At 43.4% G+C, this 18594-nt stretch overlaps 2 protein-coding genes across 3 annotated transcripts in view; one reads left to right on the top strand and one right to left on the bottom strand.

Moving 5' to 3' along the window:
- The window catches only part of LOC121714755 (oxysterol-binding protein 2-like), a 765489-nt gene that overhangs the window by 111278 nt on the left and 635617 nt on the right, over positions 1–18594 (bottom strand). The gene's annotated exons all lie outside the window — the stretch shown is intronic.
- The window catches only part of LOC121714764 (transcription factor 7-like 1-B), a 50685-nt gene continuing 45727 nt past the window's right edge, over positions 13637–18594 (top strand). The window contains exons 1-3 of one of the 2 annotated variants that reach the window (XM_042099813.1): positions 13637–14684; positions 14820–14892; positions 14997–15121. In XM_042099813.1, the coding sequence (XP_041955747.1) occupies positions 14499–14684; positions 14820–14892; positions 14997–15121 (384 nt within the window). In that variant the 5' untranslated portion in view covers positions 13637–14498. The remainder of the gene's footprint in view (positions 14685–14819; positions 14893–14996; positions 15122–18594) is intronic. The other variant, XM_042099814.1, reaches the window with a different exon arrangement.

Below are 18594 nucleotides of genomic sequence, written 5' to 3'. Positions count from 1 at the left end.
TTTCCGTTTGTGGTGACTGCTGACTGAGATAAGGGATGAGATTAAATTGATCCTGGAACTTAGCCTGGTCTGGAGCAGGCTAACTTCACAGAATAAATCTCCATGGTATCTTATACCATAACATATCCTGCTGCCCCCATCCCGCTTTTGTGCAACCGGATCACAGATAAATTGAGCCAGGATAACCAAGATATCCCAGCTTAATCCCTTATCCCAGTTTTGTGCAATGGGCCCCGTTTCTGTTTTAGAGAGGCTTACGACTCCCACACACAGCTTTCTGTCAACGCAGGCCAGTGGGTGTTCCCGACAGTAGCTATGCAAATTACTTGAAGTATAACCGTAACTTGATTGGCTGGCGCCTTCTGTTGTTGTTCGTCGGTGCAGCAAAAATTTCAACGCAAGCGACGGGAGCAACGCAACACAACGGACCCACAATTCAGTTTGGCAACGGATGACGTAAGCCCATTCAGCAGTGCGCTGTGCATAAGAGTCGCTGTAATGCCCATGTTTGAGAGTAGGATGTAGAGGTTGAGCATGTCAAAAGGAGCAGAGAAGTCGAGCAAGATGAGTACCGTATTCTCTGCACTGGACTATAAGTCGCATTTAACGAACTATATAGCCTAGAGCCACCTAGCAGAGTGGCGTTTTAAATAGCAAGATGGTTCATGTTATGCTTAGAAAACAAATACAATTCGATTCTACAAAGGCAAAGTACAGGCCAGCAATTTATTTCCCAAAATCCAAGACCAAGAACAGACATTTGATCTGGAAATGCAACTACAATAGCACACAGAACATAAGTGTTACCAGACAATTTTGCCGGGGCGTCAGCCCCAAATGGTTTGAGAGTAGCCCGAATGTATTTTGCAAAGTTGACTAACTTGAATGTTACCTTATCATAAAACATAATTTGGAACATAGACTACTTAAAGCACGCACGAGAGATAGAGGGGGGGGGCAGTCAGTGTTTGCATTTAGTATAAGAAGATTATAAGGGAAAAAAGATCGATCCCAATGCCCCAGTGCAGTGACGGGACATGTTGGAGATGTCGTCCTTGAGACGTTAAACCGAGGTCCTGATTCACTGTGGTCATTAAAGATCTCATGGCTCTTATTGCAAAGAGTAGGGGGTTCCCCGGTGTCCTGGCTAAATTCCCAACCTGGCTTATTCTATCTGGCCCCCTAATCATCCCACAGTGTAATTGGCTCATTCACTCCTTCACTCTCCACCACACAAGCTGGTGTGTGGTGAGCGTTCTGGTGCATAATGGCTGCCGTGCATCAGCCAGGTGGGTGCTACACATTGGTGGTGGTTAGTGAGGTTCCTCCTTCCCTGTGAAGCAGTTTGAGCGCTATATAAATGTAACGTGTTATTGCAGCCAATATTTTTTATTAAAGCATTAAGCATTTTGTCTATACAGCTGACTATTGCAATATTTTTGAATTATCAGTATAATGTGATCTACATATTCTACTGCCCAGGTGGTACACAGCAAATTGTGTTTCCAGCTCTATTTTTACATATTCGGTAAAAAGTATTGCAATATATCATAATATGTATCATATCACAATGACCGATGTATCATGATGCGTATCGAATTGTGAGGTCCTTGCCGATACACATCCCTAGTGGCCACCTTTAAAGCCGGACTGATTAGGCTCAAGGAGGTCATTCCATAATAGGAATTCTGTGACTTGTTTGGAAAACCACCCTTTCGATAGTCTTAGAGAGGAATGGGACGAGCAAGACTGGCCGATAGTTCTCCACTTGAATGGGAGCAAGAGAAGGATTTTTAAGCAGCGGTGTTACCTGAGCCATTTTAATGGAAATGTACCAGAGGCCAGTGCAGCATTAATCACATGCATCTTTGTTGATGGTAGGAGGTAAGGTTTGGAGGAGGCTGATCGGAATGAGATCCAGTGGGCATGTAGTAGGCCGGCTACAGATTAGGAGTCTAGACACCTCACTCTCAGTGAGAGGGGTAAATGAAAGAATGATGCATTATGACTGAGTACCAATGCACAAATAACACATCCTTGCTACACAAGAGACACCAATCTTTGACCAGACTTCCATGTCCCAATCAGCTCAACATGGATATAAATCGTCATTGTGTTTGCATTTAGTATAAGCAATCATAGAGGCAACAAGGATAAGGAGGTGGTGGAGTTATGCTGTTCTCGTCATTTACAAGTTCAGGTTGTGATTTTCACTACTCTGACCATTCATTTATGGGAATATTTGGAATAGTGGGCTCATCAGATGGGTCAGTTCAGAGATTTATCTGTCTTCATACACCTGTCAACTTTGGCGAATTGATATTGCCCCCCCACACCACTTAAAAGCCCCACGGGTGGCGTGTACAACCTCCAAAAAACTGAAGCTTTTAAAAAAAAAAAAAAAAAAAAAAAAACGTGGTCGTCTCTGGGCAGGTTTGGACACTTTTCTGTTTACCATGCCTGCTCTGACTCCAAGAAGCACTTACTGCAAAGACTCTGGGTCCAATGCTGCCAATATGGCCAATATGGGAAAAAAATGGTCTTCATTCCTTCAGAATGAGCGTAGTAAGTGCATGGCCCTAAGTGTCCTCCATGTGTTTATGGACATCACTGAACTACTGACCTAGAGACTCACTTTTGGGGTGACCTTGACCACTCCTTTGTGTTGTTAAAGGCAATGTACACAATTTATTTTTGTCCTCAGATGTGTTTATACTCTGACTACCAGACAACAGTGTCCAGTTTTCCTGTCTTTTGATGGCTCCATCATTTTTTGAAGCTACGTTCAAAACTTCCCTGCAGTTTCCTGAAAACGCGCTGAAAGACGAATACACTGTCGTATTCGACAGTCGGCTGACAGGAATAAAATGTACGGATGTGCAGGGTGTGAAGAGGACACTTGACACTCCAGGTTCAGTGATTTTTTCGGGCCAGCTGCCCATCAGTGGGTGTGTGGAATGTGGAGAGGCTGGTGGAACGCGTCTTAGGTGTGCCCCATGTGTGTGTGTGTCTCTCCTGATATATACGCCGACAGTCCTGATGCTCCACCTGCACAAGGGCCATGCCGCGGTGTGTGATGGAGTGTGTCCAACAGACAGGTTTCATCTCATGTCGCTCGTTCAAGGGGGGGGGAATACCTTGTGGGAATCGATTGTTCCATGGAAATGAGATAGGGAAGTTCACAGCCCTGGCTTTGGTATCGACAATTTCTACATACCATGTGCCTGCACTTGTTCAAATACCCTTATATTGGGAACTTCATACCATCATGAGTACAGATTGTATGCAATCACACAACTTGTTTGACAACTTGTCCACCCATAAAGGGTGACACATGAAAGTCAACCTCTCTGAGAGAGTCCTTTCCAACAGAAAAAAAAATCACGGGATGTATTTCTAAAACAAAGACTTTGCTTTGCCAGTTAAAAATAACTCAGCTGATATCGTCTGATGCGAGAGCCCATACAGAACGTTATTTTTTCTTTGTTCCTATTTGCATGCTCCAGAGGAGCGAGAGAAAGAAAGAGAGTGGAAAGAAAACTGACCCCGCCATCACGGGCGAGCTGGGCCGACTGTTTTTCACAACACCCGTCTGCCTCACACCCAGCTGCAGACACAATGCAGGTACTGAGCAGCGCCGAGCACAAATGCCTGAAAAAGGGGTTGTGTTGCAATTTTATGGTCCTGACTTTTACACCGCAACACATAAAAATGATGGTTTCCAGACGTAGCTCTTTACAGCGAGCGCCTGTTAAGTTTGAGGGTTGGGGGGGTTTGGATGTGTGTGTGTGTGTGGGGGGGGGGGGGGGGGGGGTCTCCTGTAAAGCATAAGTGAGCACGGACTGATCCACTGGAGAAATGCACATTCCAACAGGCCAGTGACTATGACGAAGTGACGGGAGTAAGGGGGAGAGAGAGACAGAGAGAGAGAGGGAAAGAGAGAGAGTGGGAGAGAGAGAGAGAGAGAGAGAGAGACAGTGAGAAAAGAGAGAGAGAGAAAGGCTCCTGAGAGGGAATTTGCGGGAGAGTTCTGGTGCACTTTCCCAAGGCCAGTCAGAGGAAACGGACGGGCTGCATCTCCCTGACCCTGTAAGTACCCCCCTGCGACCTGACAACGACCCCCAGGGGGTTCCTGTCTGTATCCGTAAAACAGACTGTCCAAAAGCATCCTGAAAACATCACAAAACAGGAGGGAGAGAGATGAGAACAAGAAAAAGGAAGGGAAAAAAACTCAATAACAACAACAAGGGAAACATGAAGAGGCTCAGTCGAACACAGGCCAAAAGCACTCCTTGAGCTGGGAGATAAGCCTTGGGCCACACATACTGAAGGAAGCAGGCATTGTGCTCTCCCCTGCACTCCCTAAACCGACGAAGATGCCCCCCTCGTCTGCTGTGGTCAGTGTTGGACTTAGGAGGCAGCTGTATAGGCTGGCTGGTATGAAAGCAGGCACAAGCATCGAAGGTCTTATCCTGCCTGCCTGTCTGCCCCACGCTCTGTTGACATACAGGGCAGGTGCAGTTGGTCTCCTCTTGAACAATACGGCCTCTACATTCCACCTCCCACAGCCCCCAACATACTCTCCACAGCCTCAACCGAAAGCCTCTTTCCTCTGCAAGAAGACTCTTAAGTTCCCTTCCCAGCACACACACGCACACGCCACACACACACACACGCACACACACACACACACACACACACACACACACACACACACCCTCCTCTACCCTGGTGAGAAGCGGATGTGACGAGAGGTGGAGAAGGGGGCCCCAGTGTCGGGCGAAGACGAGTCTACTGTTTTTCGGAGGCCTATCTAGGCAACGATCAGCAACGCATTGCTGGATTTGCACAGGGCCCACAGAGGACCAAAACAAAGGGGGGATTCTTCCTCCTGTGCCCTCTTCGGCGCGGTGTCTATGGGAAAATGGCCGGCCCGATAAGTGACCGAACGGCTCAGGTTACGCCCAGCTGTCTCCAAGCAATGCACAGGCCTTTGCCACCGCCGCATAGCCACGGCCTGCCAGACGCATCGCTCCATACATAACGAGAAGCATCCCATGCACGTCAGGCTCATAAAAACTCCAGCGGACGTATTAAATAAGGTCAGAGGGCCCTTCTGCTGGCTTTGGGGGCAGTATGTGTGTGTGTGGAGGGGGTGGGGGGGTGGACAGACTTACAGGACGACCCCGGACTCTCTGAGAACTCGGCGAGCCTCTCTCGCTCAGCTGAGAAAACACAGGCGTCAGGGGTGATGAGATGAGACAGACGTCCCTAACTGGATCATTACACTGCACCAAGAGAAGATGATAGTGTGTGTGTGTGTGCGCGTGTGTGTGTGTGTGTGTGTGCGTGTGTGTTAGGGGTTGGGGTGAGGAGGTGAAGACTCATGTAAGATGACTGTGGCGCTCCTAATGTTAGACACTACATATGAGAGACCATATGTCTAAAACAGATGCTAACATGCATATCATGCCTGGATGGGGAGTCCCACACTGGAACTTGTACACCGTTAGGCCGTGTTGGTTTCCCCCAGTCAGTCAGTGTGCCTGTTCTGCCACTGGCACTGTCCTGTCCTTAGCATCCATCTTACAATGGGCCTCCTTGATTGAAAATAATGAAAAAATGTTCACTTCAGAGATCATATGGCCGAGCTAATTTCCTCACCACGCCTGCATTTAGCTGTTATGATGGCTCTGATATTAGTTCTCCACCCTGTTAAGTTTCAACATTTCAAGTATTTGAGTCTGTTAGATTAAATCAGCACCCTCCTCAAATGTAATTTATCAGCTCTTCAAATGTTGTAGAATGCGGTGTGTGTGTTTGTGTTTAATACTGGAAGTCGGATGTTGCTGCTGAGGGGGGATGAAAGTGGCTAATTGGGTGGGACTCCCAATTGTGATTTCTCCAACACCAACATTGATGGGAAGGTATTGCTCTTAGTGCCCTACAAACAGTAAGACAGCACTGGTCATAAAATAACTGTTTTTTTGTTTGGCTCTTTTTTCCCTCTAACCAGCAATATACTCAAAACACACAAGCGTCACTGCATTTCATCTATTGTGTGTTTTGGTCTGAAGGGAAACCCAACAGTGAGGATTAGAACTTGAATATTAATAGATAATCTGTTAAGTCTCTGTGGGCAAACTATCCAAATAGTGTTACAGATGCATTTTACCCAGAGCAACATGGTCTTGCAACGGTGGGTTCAGGAAATGAACATTGTCAGTCGGTAACGTTACTGATGCTCCACCACGCCCATTTTAATCATTGAATAAATCAAGGAGAATTAGAACACACATTTCTCAGAGGTAGCACCATTCCTAATGTTACCTTCCACTGACTTCCTTTGGTTGGATACAAGGAAATAATGTCATCAAATAAAAAAGATTTCCCTTTAAGGTGTGTATCTTCCAATGATGGGTGAATGTAAACCGAAATTAGCCTAAGCTCTGAAACGTGAACAGAATACCTGAAACAATCGCACTGGATAGTGACCAGTTATAACATGAACAGTGTATTATTATGTCAAAGGCACTGAGAGTGCAGAGTACAATAGATTAAATCAGCCCTGCCCTGTGAATATATCCACAACAAAACATATCTGACGAACACTAAAGCTGTTGATGTGTGTCATGAAAAATGCAGCTCTACTGCTATGGGTAGGGCATGTAGCGTTATTTCACAAAACCTCTTTTGTGCCAAAGAAAATATAAAATTTTAATTGATGGAAAGGAAAAAATACTCACTCACACACACACAATTTAATTCTTTATTTGGATTGACAAGCAGGATAAGTATCATGATCCGAGATCCAAATTTAGCTTAAAGGGAGTATCTAATAACAGCAAAGTTTTTAAACTTAGTGAAAACTCCATAATGTGCACACTAAAGGTTAAAAGGTAAAGGTGACACCCGTGTTTCCAGATGAACAGGCTACCATAGCTGACCAGTACTTTGTGAATTGCTTAGTTTTCTTCAAAAAGAGTCTGTTAGTTGGTTAAAAAAAATGTTTTGAAGTGTCTTGGACATATATGTATGTTCCAAAGAAGCAGACGTGGACATGAAGAGGCTACATCTTAAGTGGCTTTGCCACAGCAACTTCATTACACTGCCTTAGAGACCAAGTATGGATCGCGGCTATGGATATGGATGAGCAGCACACAGAGGAACATATTCTTGGCTCTGTGCAGATAGTCTCTGTGAGTATGGCCCTACCCAACTGCATTAACATCACCTCAATAGTGGCAAGCACCCCTCTTCCTGTCCATTTGGAAAATACAGGGGTGTTTTCAAGGGGCCGCACACACACTACGCACTCACAAAGAGAGTGCTTTCGGAAGGCTTTGAAGTTTTCAAAAATAATGCTCCTTAAAAGCATCTACAATAGGTGAAGCAAAAATGGCAATTGAAAGCCCCAGTGCTAGCGAGCAAATGGGCAGGTACTAGAATGGAAGATTCTCGTTCAATACCTGTTTGATCTTTTTCTTTTTTTGTCTACCATTTTGTGTATAACACATTTTCCAGAGGTTCATGCTTTTAAGGTTTGAGGCTACTGTTCTGACACACAAAAAAAAATTAGGCTCATGGAAAATATTGCAGAAACTCACTATAGGAAATAGGATTTTGCTACATTTAATCTAGTTCTTACCAGTATTTATTTCGTAATTATAAGTTGTTTCTCATATTGTGAGAAAAAACATCTACTACATTCCCTATACAGAGTGATGATATGCTTTGTGTCAGTGTGTGTACTAAGGTTACAAATCAGCGGCTGAAGAATACAAACAAACACGCGCTCTGTCTGTCTGTCTGTCTGTCTGTCTGTCTCTCTCTCTCTCTCTCACACACACACACAAACACACACACATACACACACACACACACACACCTGCCTGCCTGCCAAGGAAAAGTAGTATGGTAAGTCTTTGGTTAAATGTAGAGTGGCGAAAGAACAGGGAATAAAGGGAAATAAAGTAGTGAAACACAGCCCTTCTCATTCATCCAGCTTACCACCACTTGGTCTTACAGTTACGCCCTCTGGGTGGTTAATGCTGCCATCTAATATGCTCAACCCACTTGTCCAGAAAAAAAACACAGTACCACATGCATCTTTTTAGTTTGTGAAGAACAAAAAAAGCTCTACTGCTGTGTGTAATGGATATGATGTTATTCAATAAAATAGCTGACACCGCGCAGTGCTAGTCTCCCGCCCAGTGCACAGCCTGGGGTTATGTCGAGACAGGGAGGGTACTTTAAAGACTTATAGGCTAGAAAAGCAGGTGCAAAACAACGCTTGTGTACCAGCCCAGCAGAAAACCACAAAAAAAGGTCATATATTTAGTGGCATGTGGATTTAGTCAAAGGGAAGAGGAAAGCGGTTTGTTAACCACTGCGCACACTGCATATTTGAATGCATTCAAAAAGATTTGAGTTGGATTTAACAACCAACAGTCAGTCAGATATGATATACTGAAGTCTCTTTTATGGAGATACTTCACTGTCCTCCTCACTACCTAAGTGACACACACACAAGCACACACACACACACACACACACACACACACCTACCTCCAGCAGGTGGGTATGGCAGATCCCCATGTGTTAACTAGTACATTCTGGGTCAAAGCAGAGAAAAGAGCAGCGCTGACACATACAAAACTGAGGGGGCTGAGCAGTGACAGGAGGCCTTCATTAAGGCTGAATTAAGCATCACTTTGATGGGAAACCTAGATCGAGCGGGGCTTGGCACCACATGAAAGAGTGACCTTGGATTCTCCAATGCGCAGGATGCAGCAGGGCAGATTCACTCTGTGCGATTCTCTCTGTGTCTCTCCCTCCCCATTTCACACGCACACACACACACACAGATACACACAAGCACACAGACACACACACACACAAGCACACACACAGACACACACACACACACACACACACACTTCAGATTTGGAAAAAAAATGGGCACAAAGTCACGTATCAGAAGGCAGTTGAGAGAGCAACTTCAAAGCCAGGCAGATGCTGGGACAGCATCCCCAGCATACATTTGCGGACCAGCAGTCAATGTACCCTCAGGATAGGATTGTGGATCGGCACCTCTTTCCTGACCCCTTCATCAGTTCTCCATTAAAGAAAATGAATTCTTCACTAACAAGAGATGGAGAAGAGCAAGAGACAGATGAAAGAGAGAGGGCAAGACACAGGGAGAGAGGGAGAGAAAGAGAGGGGGAGTGATCGAGAGAATGAGACTGACAATGAGAACGACAAAGATGGAGTGAAAAAGAGAATACTAAAAGAGACATAAGTAAAGGCAATGAGAGAGAGAGAGAGAAATAGCGATAAACACAGATAAAGGGCAGTGATCTGATTTTAAATGCCCCCCCCCAACTCTAAACCTGTGCACTCACACCTAAGCCCCATAAAGAGCCATCATCCCCTCACAAAGATTCAAGCGAGAGAAGTCATATCCCAAATCATCACCTGCTTGCCATGTCAGAGTGGCACTCCTCTTTTCCACTCAATAATTGCCCATGACAGAGTTCTGTGACTCTTGAGGAGGGGACAACCCTGTACCGGTACTCTGTGGGGACATGCAAGATTCATATATTTAGACGGCTGAGCCTTTATGAATGTTCAAAATGTTCTTCAGGGATCACCAAACATTTGATTTTGTAAATTATACATAAGTTGAACTGTGAAGGCTACAACCATCTAATTATGTCACTTGGGATTTGCAAACGCACACACCCCACCCCCAACACACACCATCATCATCAGCAACAGCATTAGATATTTTAGAACAGTAGTTTTTCTGAACGGTTAGGGAGAGCTTTTTCTTGGGAGTGACATTTCAGCATTTTTGAAGGGGATCTCCTGTGGAGTGCATCCTATATGCAACAGTGAAAGCAAACACTATTCCTGAAGGCTCATCTAGCCATGCATCTGCAGCTCACCTGTCAGCAACTAAATCTATGGCTGCACCCTATTGTTCAAGAACATGACACTTGCAGTTGTAAAAGAAATGCAATGTGTATATAGCACAAATACACACAAGCACACATTAGCACAAGAAATCTCTTAAAACATTCACACTCATATACCCTGTCTCTCACTCACTCACTCACACACACACACACACTGGGGGGAGTGGGTTCTAATGAGGTCCTTAGAGATTATGCTGGACTGTCAGTCACTCTGTAGCCTGCTGACATGCGGTTGACAACGCCAATGAGGTTTTTTTCCCCTCTCTTTCTATTTGGACAGAAAAAAAGCTTGTCAGGTTACATCAGGAGAGAAGAACCCTGGTGGTGAATGCAGGGCGTGTGAGCGATGGTGAGGAGAGAGAGACAGAAAGAGGGAGAGATAGCTGGATGCAAAAATTGAGGAGAGGATGAGGGAAGGTAGAAGTTTTTCATTTCCTTTGTCATTACATGTTCTCAGTTAGTATTGTTCACTGACTACAACAAACAAACGACAAACAAAAAGAAGAGAAAAAACATTGGTACAAACATGTAACTTAATTGATTATGGGAAAAGGGACATTTACGAAATCCCTCCAGGAGGTTGTGGGTCTTTTTTTTTTTTTTTTATCTTAACATAAAACCACATGAACACCAAACATTAACTGCTAGTCTTACTACCTTTTAAATGGGAGACCCTCAGTAGGATTTGGGTTTTTCTAAAAGAAATATATCCCAAGGCCCACGCATCATAAATACTAAACCCAGGGCTGCCTTAAAGGAGAATTCCGGTGTGATATTGACCTAAAGTGTATTGAAACATGATACCGAGTGTGAACGTATGTCTCATAGCCCATCTCGGCTTGTCCCCTGCACTCCAAAAACTGGCGCTAGTTAGCCGATGCTACCAACAGCTTTTTCAATAGTGGTGCTTCGGCATCGGGCTAGCCATGCAAATAAATCACTGTTTTACACCCATTTACGAGGCTTTTAAAAGCAGCAACTCATACAGAGTAATCTCTCAGTCTCATCTGACGTGGGTGAGTGTGTGAAAGCATTACTCCAGGGTGACAAACACTAATTTAAAATCAATCTCTCTCTCACACATACACACACATCCTATGCAGTTTGTTTGATTTAAGACCATTTCTGCAACTAAAGGCTATTTAATGGCCAGAGCATTGTGTGTTATAGAAACTTAAATATGTTTCTTAAAATCTATGCTAATAAGTTATTCTTACTAAAGATATTCTTACATAGAATTTTGATGATAAAATTGTTGTCTTTTGGTTTTCAAGGCAGGGCAACAGATCAAAATATGTCTCACTGACAGGGGCGTTTTGCAAAATTGGCATAATGGAGGATTTTCACCACTCTGAAAAGCAGGTGCAAATGAGTGAATCTTGAATGTCCTATACGGCATCTGGTATAGACTATTTGATCATGTCTGGATTGAAAAGAAAAAAAATAGTCTATTCCTTAAAGTAGGATGGATTTCTTACATCCTATGCAGCACCTGTTTTTTTTAGAGTAAAAACTGTATGAATCTTTTTAACTCTGTTTTTAGATAATTTTCCCATGATTATTTTTCCAGTGTGTGTGTGTATATACTATATATATATATATATATATATATATATATGTGTGTGTGTGTGTGTGTGTGTTGGGGGAGGGTTGTTAGTGCTCCCTGATCCATGATCATCTGTGCCTCATCCTGCAAAATCCGTGACAATTACAGAAAGCGATCATGTACTCTTTGTACAGATCTGGCTTCATAAAACAGGGTTTGGGGAGAAGAGTGTCTTCATAACGGTGCCAGCAGAATAGGGGGTCCAGTGGAATGTTGAGGGAGGGGGAAAAGAGAGAAACTAAAGGAAAGGAATGAAGAGGAGTGACTTTGCCCAAATGGGGGGGGGGGGGGGGGGGGGGGATTCTATGCATTGACAAAGCCCTGACTTATAGCAATAACTTGCTGGTAGGAGGATTGCCACCCTGAAATATATTCTCTAATAAAAATAGAGGTCATGCTTCATAGGGAGACCATCTGTTTTCATGGTGGGATACTACACTCAGGTTATTCATATGTCGACAGGAAAATACTCTGAAATGCCTGGATGTGAGAGAGAGTCTGGTGGCTATTGCCAATGTGAATGTTGCACTTTGGGCAACCTGTTGGTTTGAGACATTGAAATCATCTATCCTCCCAGAGAGCCAAGATCCACCTTTCCCCCTTAAAGTGTGTGTGTGTGTGTTATGTGTGCATACTTCTATGTGTGTTTGTGTGTGCGTGTGTGGTATGTGTGCGTGCTTCTGTGTGTGTGTGTGTGTGTGTGTGAGTGAGTGAGAGAGAGAGAGAGAGAGAGAGAGAGCGAGCCTTGGCCCTCCGGCTTTGTCTCAGTGGGAGGGCCAGGGATCACACCTCATTGAGAAAGGATTTCGTCACCCAGTTCAGCTAAAGCTCCAGAGTCACACACATACGCACAGGCACGCACGGACACACACACACACACACACACACACACACACACATTCAGTGATTTCATCACCAAGTCCAACTAAGGCTCCAGTTAAACCGCCTCACGACCATGACAGTGTGACTCCTAAGTAGTTCCAGGGTGCTGGTAACATACAATTAACACAGAGTATGCAATTAAACCCATTGTTTGGGGTGTTATCACACTCTTACAGACAGAGAGGAAAGGAGTTTGTGGGGCCCCACCAATGGTTTAAGGGGACGCTCATCACCTCAGACGACTACTGCAATGCTGGATACACGGTCACAAAATATACACTAACCCAACAGCAGCCTGCAAACACTTTTAGAAACCCACATGCTCCGCTGTGTAACCACATTCTTCATCAGAGTTTTAGACTTGATGGCTTCTCAAGCAGGGGAATTGTAGCTAGACCTATTTATATTATATGTACTTAATTTAGTCATAGCCATTCATTACCAGTGTCATTCTAAAAAGAAAAGAAATCAGTGATTACTGTACCAATGTGTTTCCAATAACACAGGATAGCACAACAAAGTGAAGGCTGCAGTAGTGTTGCTATTTGTCTGTGAAACATGCTCTGTAAAAAGTGGATGATGACTTGCCCCCTAACCATAATTGTCTGGTGACTGTTCTCAAATATTCAAGGTCCCATCCATGTCACATGTTGTACACAAAATGTAAGGGAAACAGTAATAGCATTACATGAGGATCCTGTGAAAATCAAATCGGCCTATTGTTATGGTAATGCACAATACATCGAGTGTTATTTGTGTCTGGGCAAGTCTATTTTACTCAAGAAGGAAATAATGCTGATGGAGATGCAAGACAGTAAATGGGCTTTGTTTTGATGCGTATTATAGGGCTACTACACGTTTCCCCCACCAACATTCGTTTAAGACGAGTAAGTTATTTTGTAAAATGAAAAACATAATCATGTTGGTGTATTTGTTGGCGTATTAGATGTGATCCAATACACATTGTAGGATTTTGGATTATGTGTAGTATTGTCTTGGAGTTACGGAATTGCATGAAACATTAAAGTAGCCTAGTTAAATCTCGCGACACCATTTTCCAGAACAACTCCCAAATCGATAATTAGTTTGGTAAGAATCACATCGGGACAGACTGTTTCTTTAAGTTTAGCCTCCGTCTCCGTCTGCTGAATGGAGTGTCGTTTTTCAGCGCAAACCCCTCCTCTCCTCTGCATTCTCAACAAACTGGTGAAGCCTTCTCCCTCTCTAAACGGCCAACCGAGTCGGGCTTTTTCTGCCTGCGCATTCCCCGGCGGTTAACGCACTCGGATAGACATATCTTATCTCCGAACCACGCGAATTTCAACACTTGGAGTAGTTATATAAAATATGTTGTTAGTGTTTCGTATGAACTTATTCTGTACTTTGTTCGTTTAACATTCGAAAACGAATGTTGATGCGTGCGATTGCAGTAGGCTACAACTCCTGCTAATTTTTTTTGTGGAGAGTCCAGACAACTTTGTGGTCTTTGGGTGCGTATTCCATGCACATTCACTCTGTGGTGAGGATCCATTTGTGAACAGACGTCCAGAGGCCTGCAACGGTACACTCATGTGGATAATAGAGGGTGTTCTTGATATCGTTCTCGAAGTTCGCGTGGACCGTCACAAGTTGCTTTTCCTTGTTTCCCAGGAAGAGTGCCGAGGCACCACGCTCGGGCAGACGGAGAATAAATAACATTGCGAGGACGTGCCGAGCAGACTTCTGCAAAGTTTTTGCATGACAGCAGGATAAGACATCTGTATCGTACATTTCAAGTTAACCAGACGGGATTTGGACTGCCTTCACGTCGGGTCTGTGAAAACTCTAGTCATGGAAAAATCGGAGCTCTCTTCATATGTCAGCGAGGAGTTCTGAAAGCGTGGGAACTGGTGCTGCCTGTTTTGGTCGAGTCCCCGCTCAGAGAATCTGAGAGGAACATAACATTTGGCTCGAAACAAAGTTGATGCACAGTGTTAATCTAAAATACAACTCAGTTTTTTGTGTGAGAGGAACACAGCGAATCCAGAAACATGCCACAACTCAACGGAGGCGGTGGGGATGACCTGGGGGCCAACGATGAGATGATCTCCTTCAAAGATGAAGGGGAACAAGAGGAAAAAATATCCGAAAATGTGTCAGCCGAGAGAGATTTAGATGACGTTAAGTCCTCTTTGGTAAACGAGTCGGAAAACAATAGCAGTTCTTCGGATTCAGAGGTAAGAGACCACGCGTGGTAGCATATGACAGCCGAATGCTGACCTGTTACTTTCATGTTACATGTAACCAAGTTCACGATGTTACAGTAATCATGTCCATTCCTGATGTTGGATTTATTTATTTGCTACTATCAGCAGGCAGAAAGGCGCCCCCAACCAAGAAGAGACCTAGACAGTTACGAGAAAGCCAGAGATTACTTTAGTGAAGGTAACAATCGTTCTTACTACTTATATTTACTTTGCACCAGTTTCCATGCAGTTATCCTTAAAGTTTCCCTTCCCTTGTCTATCCCTCTGTGTTTCGTCCCAAAGCTTTAAGAAGACAAGATGGAGGCTTATTTAAGAGTCCCCCTTATCCTGGTTACCCATTTCTCATGATCCCAGACCTTACCAATCCATACCTTTCCAACGGCGCCCTGTCTCCCAGCGCGAGGACGGTGAGTAGTGTACCGCGGCTTACCGACCTACACACAGTAGGCTAAATGTTATTTCAGTTGTTTGTATAAATCCACTACACCAACGGTTAAAAAACAGGCTGCATGGCCCGTACACATTCCCCCTGCAACGAAATGTAAAGGAGTAGTTAGGAGTTCCGCCATGTTCTTCAAGTAGCCTATCAACAAAAAGTTAATAGGCCTACACAGATCCTTTGTCCGCTTATTTTCATCTTCCTAACACAGAAAGGTTTTTCTTCACTATTTCAAATTGTTTTTTAGTGATCTATGCCTTGTTATTCAGCAATTAATCTGAAAGGACCAATTTGGAATTGTGGGGTATTATGGACCTGAAAGTTTGGCTTCAGTGAACCTCTCTGACGGAAGTAAAAAAAAAAAAAAGTCACGTCAACGTAACAGTAATAATTCTGAAAGAGGCTTTTTATTTCGGTTACTAATAGCCTACAGCATTTCTTAATTAGCCTATTATTCAGACATTATTCTGAAAAGGATCTAATGTGGAATGTGTTGGTTAGGTTATCATGAACCTGAAAGTTAAGCTTCACCTCTGACGGACGTTTTAAAAAGTCACGTCAACTTAAAAGTAATATTTTTGAAAGAGGCTTTTATTTTGGTTACTGATAGGCCTACATATTTCTTAACTATTTGACTGACGGCATTTGTGCCATTTAGGAGTGGCTCCATGTAGTCGATTTGATGGCATAGCCTTACAGGACTTCTTTGACACATGAGTTATGTAGCTATAGACATTGTAGCTGAATTTCCTTGAATGCCCACTATGTAGCAACAAAATCAGTGCTACAGTGTTTTACTTGGTGTTCTTGCAGTTGTCTTTAAACCCTTTAAAGGTAATGATTCCATGCATACACATATGTCTGTGGATAAACAGACACCTATATATATTCCAATAGTCATGGTGTTTCTCAATTGAATTAACATTTTGCATAGATAATTTTAAGAGCTAAACGTATTATGCTTATTGGGGTTCATTCCTTACACCATATTTGTGTAATGTGACCCTGGGACCAAAAGAAGAAACTTATTTGGAGCTTATTTGGAATTTCTCTTCTATTGTTATTTGGCTTTCAGTCATTGGCATGGTAAATTATTCCACCATGTCTTTTGAGATCTTATCAAATTATGCATTATTGTTTTTCCCCCATCTCATCGACTGCATTGCAATTGCTGGTTCATAGTTTATGTGTTGCCTGATTTGGTTGGCTAAGTCACGTCAAACGCTAAGGAGAGACATTGCTCTATCCTGCCTTCCCAGTGAAAGTTCAGGTTGTTCAATGTCCAGGTGTCACGATCAGTTTCAGCCCCAGTGGTCAGCAGGTTGCCTGTAGTTTTCAAGCTCATAGTTTTGTATTTGCGCCTGCTGAGAGTCAGCTTGCTCCTTGGTTTTAATGGAACAAAAGGCAACCCCTACATGATTTCATAATGGCATGTATTTGTATTACAGCATGTTTAGGCCTTGAATATTTGTGGTAAAGAGAAACTCAACGGTGAAGTCTTGACCCCCTGAATAGTCTGCTATGTGCCTTAAATAAATGGTAATTCCATTGTTTATTTCCAACTTTCCATTCTCTTCCTCACCCCAAAATCATTATGTGATTTGATTGGAGCCAGCCAGGCATTAGTTTTGAAAAGCAGCTCAACCCTCCACACACCCCCTTTCAATTTTTTTCCAGCTTTTCTGTCTCTTTTCTGCCATCCCAAATCAACTCTCCCTTCCTTTCTCCGCCATTCAATTAGAGAGGCGTTAGTGGGCCATTGTCATTCTGAGCAGGCGCTTGATGGCTTCATTGGAGGTCTCCATTGACACTCATTAGCTTAATGGCCGCTCTCCATACACTAGATGCATACCAGTGGAGAGATCCTCCTTTGTCCCCTCAACCTATCTGAGTTATCTGCACAGAGCTGACTGGCTGACGTTATCTTCAGGCATCATGCCTGTCTTTTCGCTATCTCTTCCTCAATCCTTCATCCACCCAGTCTATAGTTTTGGGTTTTAGTTTTTTGTGTTTATTCACTTTACTCCCCCTTTCTTCCTTGAGTTTCAATTAATTCAATATCAATTATTGTTATGCAATTATTTCACAGATTTATTGGTTTGCAAACATCTATAAAAGTAGCTTTGGTGCTATGTTGTAGATTCAATGAGAATTTAATGTGCTATTGAAGGTATTTGGCTTTGTTGGAGTCAGAATATAGATTTTAGGAGCGCAGACATTTTCGCTGTGGTTTTATAATGATAATGTGCAGCTTTTTAAATCAGATCCAGATTTTGAACTTTCACCACACTGATATGTGTGTGAGAACAAACACTGAGATAGTTATCTCCTATTTATTATCCTAGACCCGAAGAAGAAACAACATTGTTTTGAAACCTATCATAATCCCAGAGTGCACCAGAGTGCATGACCCCTCGAAAACTAGGATGGGGCATAGAGTTTTGCTTTTGTTTTGATTTATGTTGGAGAAAACAGAGAGCGAAAGAGAGGGAGGGACCGAGAGAAAGAGAGGGAGGGATAGAGAGAAAGAGAGGGAGGGAGTGAGAGAGACAGAGAGATAGAGAAAAGTGAGAGATTTAAGTCGAAGACGTTCCGGCCTCTTTAGCCTTTCAGAGTGTGGTGGTGGGTACGGATGTTAACCAAAAGGGCAAGGCCCGATAAGAGGCTGTGAAGCAGATGAGCTTATTCTGTCAATCAGCAGCCTTCTTCTCAGTTGAAAGCGTGGTTAGACAATGACTGACTGGCATACTTTGAATATTCATTCAGTCATCTTAAGCTGTGACTGTGACAGTGGAGAGACTCTAGCCGTCAGATTCATCACGCAAAAGTTTGAAAAACAAAATGAGGCGCACTTGCAGGAGCTGCTCTGAATTTCAATTGTCTTTTTTTTTTGAAAGAAGAAAGGAACAGTGTGTTTTGAAACAAGCAGCTGAAGTATGCCGCCACTTCGCACTTGTGTAAACCAAGCGTCGGTTTTGCTGTCCTGTTTTGTGCTGACTATTTTTCATTCAGAGATTTTTTTTTTTCTTGAGGAGTTGGAATAAGTTATACAACATTAAGTTAAGCTCCTACAGTGGTCTATTCATGAAGACCTGCTATATGCATGAAAGAGGTCGAATATGGTTCAACAGATTGTTGGATGGTCAGTTTGTGAATAAATTCACTGATGTGTGAAACCTCTAGTATGGGCTTAGTTATACAGACAAAACTGTTATTGAGTTCCTCCCGTGCTGAAGCCAACTGGAGGTGTGTGTGTGTGTGTGTGTGTGTGTGTGTGTGTGTTGAGTGGGAGAGACGAGACAGGAAAATATAACAAACCATGTCCTCCTCGATGAACAATAGCAAGGTTGCATAAATAAAACATTTGGATTCAGTGTTTACCAACACTGATATTTTTCTCAAAATGCCAACCTATGCGAGAGGAGAAGGAAAGGCATTGAA

Source organism: Alosa sapidissima, chromosome 8 (genome assembly GCF_018492685.1).
Source record: "Alosa sapidissima isolate fAloSap1 chromosome 8, fAloSap1.pri, whole genome shotgun sequence".
Taxonomy (NCBI): Eukaryota; Metazoa; Chordata; class Actinopteri; order Clupeiformes; family Clupeidae; genus Alosa; species Alosa sapidissima.
The sequence above is the reverse complement of the archived record's forward strand: the minus strand, read 5'-3'. Positions and strand labels throughout refer to the sequence as shown.